This window comes from Varroa destructor, unplaced genomic scaffold (genome assembly GCF_002443255.2).
Source record: "Varroa destructor unplaced genomic scaffold, Vdes_3.0 BEIS01000005.1, whole genome shotgun sequence".
NCBI lineage: Eukaryota > Metazoa > Arthropoda > Arachnida > Mesostigmata > Varroidae > Varroa > Varroa destructor.
The window spans coordinates 18,908,262-18,918,799 of record NW_019211458.1 but is presented as its reverse complement, the minus strand read 5'-3'; the positions used below and the strand labels follow the sequence as shown (position 1 = coordinate 18,918,799).

Below are 10,538 nucleotides of genomic sequence, written 5' to 3'. Positions count from 1 at the left end.
TTCCTGCTGCAATGTGACATCTGCCGCCGTTTCGGTAGCGGCGGCGAGGGGCAGCGCTGCCTGTGGATTCTGTTAAATATAGAGCAGCACATACACAGGTATCGAGCAGCTCGTGACTGGATGGCATCGGGGGAGGGAAAAAAAGAGGCTTACCTCAAGAGTTGGTCGAGAGCCAACGGGACTTGCCGTTATGACGATAATAACCCTCGCGTCAATCACTCGCTACAGCAATAAGCAGCAGCAGCATTGGCAGATTTCGCCATTGTAACTCGTATTGCTGCTGCTGATGAAGGTTGTGTTAGTAGTGGTCATTTTTGTCGTATTGCTACTGTTAGCCATGGCTTAAGACGACAACTACCAGCTGTGACTGTTGCGCCATCCGCACGGGCTCATCTGTTCGAAGGCACAGCGGAGACTCAGCGGCCGTGTCAGGCTACATCGAACGTCGCCATCGCTGCGCCAAGATACTACTCCGGGCGACCCGCTCGAGCTCCCTCTCTCGAGGGAGAACCATACAGAGAGCAGCAGAGGTCCAGAGTGCGTGTTGACCGTCGGGAGAACCAGGGAGCAAAAACGTGGAAAGAAAATGTTTGAGTGGTTGTTACCGCCATTGACGCAAGTCAACCACCTCTTCAATGATCAACGCATGAACCTTTAACCAGACAGAGAGCGACGCGTCGACCGTCGATCGCGGCGTCCCGTCATCGACGCATTGAAGCTATCTGCATCTGCGTTGCCTCATCGCCACCAACTGCCTCCATAGCAACTAGCATCGAAATTTTGTGATATCTGTCAAAGCACTGCGCTTAGCATCACCAGCCAAATTTAATTCGGTCAGATACATTGCGCTATCCGGAACACCCGACTGCCTCCCAGGTTCCCTCTAAGCAAGCATATAGCAGCGTCAAAAAGGTTCCCCCAGATCATATTGTAAGTATGTCTCGCTCATACGACCACAATAACCTTTAGCATAGTCAGCTTTATTCGTTAGAATCGTTCATCGTTATTTACATACACCATAACAAAAAGCAATGCAAAATTATTTTCAGCGAAAAAAAAACGAAAGATCGCGTTTGAGGAACACATGACGAAGATCGATCACATGTACTGCTTCTTCTTCTTCTTCTGCTACCAAGTGTGTCCTACTCAACGCTGAGTGAGTGGGGCTTATAATTCGACTCGCAATTAAAGGTCCTATGCGCGGATGGGCAGTAGGGGCACTCTACCATTCAAAAATCAATAATAAGTGACTGGAACTTGGAGACTTGTGCTGAAAACGCTTAAAAGAGCTGAGTCTGTGGTGCCACCCCCGCAGAAATATCACAGCAAAGTTTCACCTCGTTGTATTCAAAATCTGTATTGACTAAACTGCTTAAGGATTACGAATCGTCGTGACTGCAACCGTTGGTACGAGTGTAGTGAATTCATAAAAGCACCAGGAACGAATTTTCGGTTCATTTAAAAATAACAACATAACATTTCCGCAATGGTGAGTTCAACTAGATCTTGGTGTTGCTTGCGCAATTTCTAACAAAAAAAAAAAAAAAAAAAGAATCGAATATGGCATTTATTATCCGCTAAAAGTGGGCGAAACAGATTTTACAAATAGTTGTCACTTTCAGCCAGAAATTCGAAATAGAACTCAATACAAAATGAGACAAAATCGTAAGTAACTCCAACAAAATCATTTGTTGGCAAATTAAACAGAGTCCGATAATAATGCTACGGTGAAAATAAGTTAAGGCAAAATGCAAATGTTATCTATCATATATATATATATTTTTTTTTTTTTCCTCACAACTTATACTACGTGAAAAAATCATTTTTTCGATTTACAAAGAGGAAAAAGTATGAACATTTTTGAAAAATCCCGTCTTTGTACAATAGAACTTCGAGCTCATGTGCCTGAGAGAGGGGTTGGAATTAATAAACGGCAACAGTTAAAAATAAGCTTGAATTTGTTTGTAACGTATACGTCGCACGCTTATTGAACGGGATCAGGCAATGCAGTCGAATTACTTTAGAACGTTACCATATTTGCTTTCAAATGCTTCGGAAGACGCCAGAATCTAATTTTAATACGCATAAAAATGAGGATACTATATCACCAGTAATAACTAACTCATCTAATCGTGTCCAATCCCGGAAAACTGAATCCAATACAGCTTAGGGGAAATAAATATTAAGTAAGTCATGATAAATTAAAAAATTCCTGAAATAGCAGATGGCCAGCTGCACATCTTAGAATTCGACTCATTTTGTTGCGGCCGGGTATAAATCAATACCCTAGCTGGGAAAAAGACATTAGATGACAGTTACTTTATTAGTTAGAACTTATGGGTTTTACACTACAATACGGTGTTTTTTAAAGTCATTCATGCGTAAATCAGAGCTACATAAGTGGCATTTATTGGCTCGTGTTCCTGTACTCAGAAAAGAATGGAACTGGATTTCTGGATATAGTAAAGCCGGTTTCGTTAGTAGTTAGCATATGATTCAGACCCTGTATGTTCGTCCTTCGCATGAATTATACAATTTTTACCGCAGGCCCTCTTCGTCATAGGATGAAACACATTTTAACCAATACGCAGCGACAAATACACACAGGTTATCTACCACAACGGCAAATCTACGTACACTGACAGTACCATCTTGGGCTCAAGGACACTCACACATGCAGTCGTCCCAAGACACCGTGCCATATGGATATTTGCATAGATACTCGAGGCGTGGTGGAAGGAAGAAGAATGAACACTTCGTTGGATTCCTTGGAGCAGACGACACACAGTCATAATTTGCTCTGTCGTCTTTATAAACTAATGGGAAAAAGTGCACAAATCAAGATGGTATATGACACATATTCTACAGGACAGTTTATTATGTCAATTATTGTTGAAAATTATGGTATTCATGACGATCGATTTTTTTTTTTGTTTTTTTCATTTTGCCTATGTATTCAAATCTTGCTGTATCGGAATTATATACGCAAAGCCGACCATGAATCATGATTACTAGTGTTAGCGTTGTATTTCATATAAGCAATAATGCCATGTTTAAAAAACAATCCAAACTTTTACTAAGAATTTACATGTTTTTACATAGACACTGGCGATAGCCGTGATTTTGATGAACTTAACCGATTACGTTGCCATGAGATTTTACTGCATTAATCGACATAGACTGCGATATATGCGACGAGCTGCTGTAAGCAAATCGACATTGTATGTTACTGCGATAGGTCTGGGGAGAAGGATTTGGTGTTAGGCCATTGAATATTTGCCAGCAGAATTCACTGCTTTTCGATTTACAGTATTCCATGGTTACGGATTATATGGTAGTGGTCAAAAGTACTTCTTAGCGAGGGATTTACGAAATGACGTTGCAGACAAAACTTTCCCTAGCTTTCTAAATTCGAAAGCGTCTTAGACTATTTTTAGGGCTTGTTTTAACGCCGAACAACAGCTTATACATAGAGGCGTCCTTAAAGAAGGGTGTTTTCACTGTGAATGTATAACGAAATTCTGCCCTTGTTTCTTGCTAACAGAACAATTGTCCTGTACAGTTGCAAGCTTGTGAAAAAGCCGACCTGCACGGTATATGGGAAGGAACAATTCAATATGTCCAGAAACCGCCAAACGTGTCCATCAACGTTCGTTCTGTATTGCCCTGGGTCAGGCTTCACCTGAATGTCGCTTCCAAGGAGAGCGCGACGCTCCAGGTTCACCCAAATCGCGTGATTATAAATAGCTTGTTTTATTTCCTACTATTTTGTGCATACGACAGCATTCCCTCTGTCTCTTATAGACGTTGCTTGCGCGGTAGCTGCTTTCCGGTTGGATTTTTCCTATATAGTCTAAGTGACGGACTTCGTATTCCATATTATTATTATCAAGTAGTACTATCAAGCGTTATCAACCATTCTCAATCGATTTTTTTTTATTCTAACTATAATTTGTAAAAATGAGACACATAGTAACACTGTGTGTTCATAGCACTCTTCAAAGTCAGTTACATAAAACAAGAACAAATACATAGACAAAAATCTACCAGTTACTGTGGCTTGTGGGGACTGTAGCAGAGAGTACATTAAGCACATAAAACTCTTACGACTGACGTCGAAATACTAGATAAAAAAAAATGGACCATAACTAACCTGTTTTAGGTGGGTTAAATGTTTGGAACTACCCATCCGGTGGGAGAAACCAGAATCGTACCGGATCTAAAGCCAGCTGCAGATGCACGCCTTTTTCCGTAACACAGATACAATATAGGAAAAGTCGCCTAGGCAAAGAAACTCGTAGTTATCACAGTGGTTTGAGAAATTAGAAGATTTCAGGTTTATCCATATAATAGCTAGTGGTTTGCCTCAGAATCCATTGATTATATTTTTAGTACTGATGGTAAGTCATCATCCTTTGAATAGAAACGTTTGGAGCCCATTTTTTTCACTTTCCTATGCAATCCCACTAGTACACCCTCATTTACGCGTGATATATGAAGCGCTCAGAATCAGGCAGCGTTCTTTGTTAGCTAACGTTCTCCTACGTCATGGACGTACCCTATAGCCTGCCTATAAATTTGACTGGAAAGATGACGCAGTGACTCAAGTTGCATTAATTGGTTTAATTATAATAAATAGTGCGAGCTGTTCTGGGGTTCGAAATCTGCCGATTGTTGTAGTAAAATGTAAATAATTGAACAAGGCAAGGGGCCAATATGGTATACAACGCAGGTCTTTTGAAGTATTTGATGAGATCCTAAATAGAAAATCCGCGTAATCAGAATATTATTTTCTAGAAATCCAGTTCAGAGATTTAGTTACGTTCAATGAAGCCGAATTTCTATTAATATGTTACGACCTGAGACGTAACGGTAAAAGGTAATAGGACAGTCTGGTAAATTAAGAGGGCTACACACACTGAACGGATCAGTCAGGATCGTGTCTTCAATACAGACTTAAAATTTCGTCACGGAACCTTAAAAACCTCATTCGGTTAGCAAAAGCTTTATGAATATTTTATTATTAAACAAAAGTAACTAAGTGTTATTTAGAAACAAAATTCTTATGAATAGGTAAGCCCTTAATGAATAGCTTACTTAATGCTTTTACAGTCATCATCATCTCTACATAAGGCACATTTCACCTAGATATTACTCACAAATTAGCAAAGATTTAGACTGATACAATCTTTCTTCCTTACTCTAATTGTCAATAACAGTCCCTGCGTAATGGGTGGCCATCTTCTGCTAATGCATAACCGCTTATGCGGTGAGTGGCTTCCAGGTCAGTAGACCCTTTATTGACACCACAAGAAAAAACCAAGTCAGGTGAAACCTTTGTTTCTAAGCTTTCTTTGATTTCGGTGTACTCATCGATTATTCTACTAATCGCTTGTATTGTGAGCGATAAGCCAATTTAGTGGCATGCCATTGTACTCGTCCCACGTGTGAAGTGCCCGCCTAGGATAGATAGTTGGTTATGATCTATTGTGATACCAAGTGCTCCCAAAGTGGAAAGGGCAAAGACAGAAGGAAGAGCAAGCAGGGGGAAACAAGTTGGACTTACGGCAACGATAGCCAGAAAGGGGCATTTTTCAGTTGGCTATCACTGCAGCATTGAATCGCGATTCACTTTCCAAGCAAATAGCCAACATACTATCGTGGCATCACGCCGCGATCAGTTAGCTAAAAGCCAGTAGTAAATCCGGACAGGCCGTGTCCGTCCAAATGAATACTGCCAAACAACGTTTCGAAAATTGCCGCCACCGATTTCACCCTCTCCACTACTCTCGACAGCTGCTGGTACTGGTCGACCCAACACAATCTCCTCTCAGGCTTTCGTCGGCTCGTCGTCTATTCTGTCGAAAAGGCAATTGTTGCCCATTACCAAGAATCGGCTGGTGCTGGAAGTGTTTGCTGACCGCGCTGTGGCCAGGGGCCAACTGCCTGCCAATCTACATGGCTTATATGAGCGCAATTAAAGTTCTGTGTATTTTTTGTTCGTGTTTGCTTGTGTGTGGGTATTGCTGGTTGTAAACGAACAAAACCAACGTAAACTCAATTGCTTCAGGGTGCCGCCACTGCAGCTGGTATCGAGAGCATCCGCTGCCGCTGTAGCCATTGGAGAGCGCACTGTTATCTGGAGAGCGCCGCACGAGTCGGTAGTTGTCGTCGTCGTCGTTGTTAGTGGTGGCCGCACGTCGATGGAAGAATTGGGAGAGTGAAGCTAAGAGTCTCTAACAAACTGGTTGCCGTTGTGTTTCTCTCAGTCTGTGGCACCATGCAATATTTGTTGTTAGTGGCACTCAAGTGAGAGACGAAGAAATGACAAATGCGCAATGGCTACTGTGTAAGCGACGATAGTAACAAGGGCCGCAGCTGCTGCGCTGTTGCCAAATGCTGATAAAATACAATAAATGAAAGGCACAAACATTCGCTTGGTGGTAGTGGGCTGAACGCTGCCGATCGGCCACAGGAACATTGGCAGGGAACAGTAACGTCAGTCGCTTTGCCTGTTCCACTATTTTATCTGTTATAAGGAAAGAATCAGACAACGTGCACGTTTGCTTAAAGCGTACTGTATTTTGTCATGTTAGCCTGATGAGAAGGTTGAATGCAATTAGCTAAGCGGCATTGACACTGGGAAAGCGGAAGGTTTTTATTAAAATATAATATCAGCTAGAGTAATGAAGTATTAAAAGCAATCAACTCTTTTGTGTAGTGTCTCGATCTATTCGTGGCTGTTACTTGAATTGAATTTGTGTTCGCTAAAGCCCGCGCTACATGGCCAGTAGCAAAGCTCTGTGCAACATAACAATAGTTAAGTACAATTGTTTTTATAGGGAAGGCAGTAAACAAAGAAATCGGCTAACAGAGTCAACTACTCTTGACCTTTTACCTTAGAGTGGTCGTGGTGCCTGTACCCCGCAGCCGGCGGCAGAAGGCCATCGTGACAATGCAAAATTTACAAGGAAAATAAGAGTGCATCAGAGACCATAGAGGGCAAACAGGATCGGGTGCATATATCAGAGGGAGGAGTACGCAGTGGCAGCGGCCTGTAATGTATCTCCTATCTGATCTAAGCAAAGGTTACTTTAAGTTGCTGTTCTTATTTGATACCAAAGAACAAATACAATTGCGGTGTGATTGAGGCAAGAGGAAGAACTCTGAACCTAAGCAACTGTGCGCCACCGAAAACGGATCGCTGATGTTGATAGATGATAGCAAAAATTTTAGTGGATAAGTGTACCTTTCGTTGCGGTTGTTTGGACGTTTCACAGTGAGTCAGCCAGCTCGTGAGCGGATGAGGTCTACACATAGAAAAATAGAGTTGGCGACTACTTGTACCTACACCACAATAAGATTCTACTAGATCGCCTACGACGCGAAATTTGTGTGAGAGTACACAAGAGTGCCACTATCACCCCTTAAAACTTTGGGGTAATACAATAAATATATTGATCGACGAAGGGACTTACTGTGATATTGATTACGGCTGTTCCATACAAACCTGTTAAACATATCGTCTTTTTATTTGCTAAGGTAGCGCGTGTGTCGTGCGAAATAACTTACAAATAAGACAGCTACTAGGAGAGCCAAAAGAAACCTATAGACTGGTTCAAAATGATCGGGGGTAGCCGTGTCGGTTTCCGAAAGAAACCTCACCAGCAGTCTGCCTGGTTGCAACTGCTTCTCGCCGTCGGCTTGTTCCAGGGGCGCCTATCACCAGACTCTTCGTTGCCACAGGCTCCATGGTCGAATTACCCGGAAGGCTTGCATCATAGCCACTCACTACGGGGCGGTATTGGTGCTCTACAGTTGACAGGGGCACCCCTTACGCCGTCGTTGCATCCGAAGGGGCTTCTATGGGGTGAAGATGACGAGCACCACTTGCTTGTCGACGACGACTTCGAACGACTGTCGTACCTCTATCGGAGAGCGCACAGTCACCTGATTGCCTACCTAGCCGAAGATCTCCAGGATCGGCCAAGTGGAGCCAGTGCAGCTGGACCCACAACGATTGATGACCCCCAACAGGCTGATTCACTTACACGAGAAGTAAGTAGAGCGTATTTTCAGACAGGCTAACATAGGGTAGTCCAGATACTAGGTAATCTTACTTGTTGTTAGTAGGAGGAACGTTCGTCATTGCAGGCAGGGCATGCAAAAGCAACAGCGGAATATGGGCTATGCCCATCAAATCAAAACCTGATATTCTTGTAGTGCCTGCCTGCCCACCTGTCTCTCTCGGTCTATTTCTGCATTGTGCGTAGCACAGCATCTATTTGGTATAAACATTAAATAGCGTTCATACTCTTTACAGCCTTAGATCGTATTAATGTCATAGCAAAGTTACCAATTGTTTGCTTCTGTACGCTAAATGATTCACAGTGGCTGTATCGTGTGCTCGTATGATATTCTGCGCTTCACGCCTATACATGCGCTTTTGAAATCAAGAACTAGCTTTTAGCCTATTGTATATCCGCTCCGGAAAAGAAAAATTGATAAACTTTTTGTTTTGTTCCTCCAGTAAATAGAGAACTTAATCTATTGTGTTTTATTTTGTTTTCCTCACTTTTGTTGTTACGTCCGATACATGGAATCTGTTACTCCCAGTTGATGCCTTTTCTAAACATGCCAAATGCAAAGTGGGTTTGTAATATTTGTTCGATAGAAGCTGTGACGCACACGACGATCTTACCCGTGAAAAGTGGCAACGCTGCAACTAGCGTAACACAACAACAAGATCACTGTCCACCCACCTTTTTTATTCGACCGCTCGGACCAAATCGACTACAAATACTCGTTCCTTAGCAGCTGAGTCCCAGCAGAACAAAAATAACGCGCATGCATCGCGTCTCTTCGTGTGCATCGTAATGTATGTAAGAGCTAAAGAGGAACTCCTTTCGCGACTAGCCAACAGCGAAAACAGATACGATAATATTGGCTTTGCAAAAGTTGAGTCAGCTAAACGGCCGGCTAGATACACGCGTAGTTTTTGTTCTTATGATGTAATAGGACTGTTATACTTATGGTTAATATTAATGTAATCTTTTGTTGTTAATATGTATGACAACAATGTTGTTGCCAGCAATCCTTGTTATCGAGGCAGCTTCGCCTATCAACAGCTGTAGCAACGCCAGCTATAGCAACAGAGACGGTAGTAGTGTAGGCAACAATGAGCTTGCTACAGATCTTCGGGTACTCAGCAGCTGCCGTTGAGTGCAACACGTTACCACATTCATTACAGACCGTACTAGCTTGTCCGCTCTAGCATTTGCGTCACCCGATCATCTGCAAGAAACACTGATACCAGGTACGTGTGTAAATATATCTGCAATATAGGATACGTAGTCTAACGATGAGAAAAAGGGATACAAGGAGTCAGCCATCCTGAAAAAGTTGCATCATCGAACACCTGACGTCGCGTAACTACGTCTTCGGCGTTGTTTTGCGCCCTGTTTTATTCGTAGGGGGAGAACAATATTTGTTGGAAATGAGGACGATAAAAAACAAGCTATTTTTCTGTCCCGTTTTCCCTGCTCTTGGATGTTCTGCGACTACTTATAGACCCTGACACAACAAATGATAACGGGCGGCCGATTGGTTTCCTGATGGCATCCATGCCATCACCATTCAGAAGATACCTACAATTTCCTGCTATTTCTTTCTTGTTATTCTATCATTTAAGCAACTGCTGATGTCGTTAGCGCACTCGTTTTCAACAGCGGCTCGATGGACCCCAACTTCGCTACTGCTGCTGTTATGGTGCCAGACCAGATCTTGTGGATTTTTCTTCGGATTAACATTTTGCGTTTTCTCCTACAGTTGCTAGCGTCGGTCGGTAGCGCCTGACTGGCGACTTCTGCTTTCAGCAGCGTAGCATTGAGCGCAGCAGCGGTGGTGCTGGCTGGCACTGGTCCATTTGTTCGCATCGCTGCCCGCTGTGGGGTTAGCGGATAGATCTTGTTTTTCTGCTGTTACAGCTTCAATATCTCGGTGCGTCCGTTTTCCTTTTTATAGTCGACGTTGGCGCTGTATGAGTCATCGCGTCTGATGTCTACAAGTGTCTGCATTTAGGAAAAGGGAGCTATCGGTGTGCCTCCCGTTCGTTGACTGCTCTGTGGGCCGTTGATTGGTCGGCTTTTGCTGTGGCATTTCATAGATACACGTTATGCCAGCAGTTCCAATCCTATTAGTTGTAATAGTTTTGCTAATAGGGTGTATACAACATTGCGGGAATAAGAAGCAAGGGAAGGAAATGCTGCGAAGTAAAATTCTGTTCCTTTAGTTTATGTGCGCGATGAGCGGCGGTCCGACATGACTAGGAGACCTGGTATAAGAAAATGGCAATAATTTTTTGGTAGAATCACCACTACAAAAACCAGTCAGTGCTCCATGCCACAACACAGTGGCACTTTCGCCTTGTAGTTGCTCTTTTGGTGTGTGTTATTCGCTACCACATTTCACAGTTGCCCGGAGATGAGCTTTTCGCATCAGCCTGTATATATCCAAGGCTGCGACGCAGAGCAGGGGAG

General features: G+C 43.0%; 1 protein-coding gene across 5 annotated transcripts in view; it reads left to right on the top strand.

Moving 5' to 3' along the window:
* The first annotated feature begins 275 nt into the window (after positions 1 to 275).
* Positions 276 to 10,538, top strand: part of cnc (NFE2 like bZIP transcription factor cap-n-collar) — a 50,682-nt gene continuing 40,419 nt past the window's right edge. The window contains exons 1-2 of one of the 5 annotated variants that reach the window (XM_022806312.2): positions 276 to 930; positions 1,050 to 1,489. In XM_022806312.2, the coding sequence (XP_022662047.1) occupies positions 1,487 to 1,489 (3 nt within the window). In that variant the 5' untranslated portion in view covers positions 276 to 930; positions 1,050 to 1,486. Of the gene's footprint in view, positions 931 to 1,049; positions 1,490 to 5,595; positions 8,059 to 10,538 lie in introns of those variants that run through there. The other 4 variants (XM_086989318.1, XM_022806308.2, XM_086989317.1 and 1 more) reach the window with 4 other exon arrangements.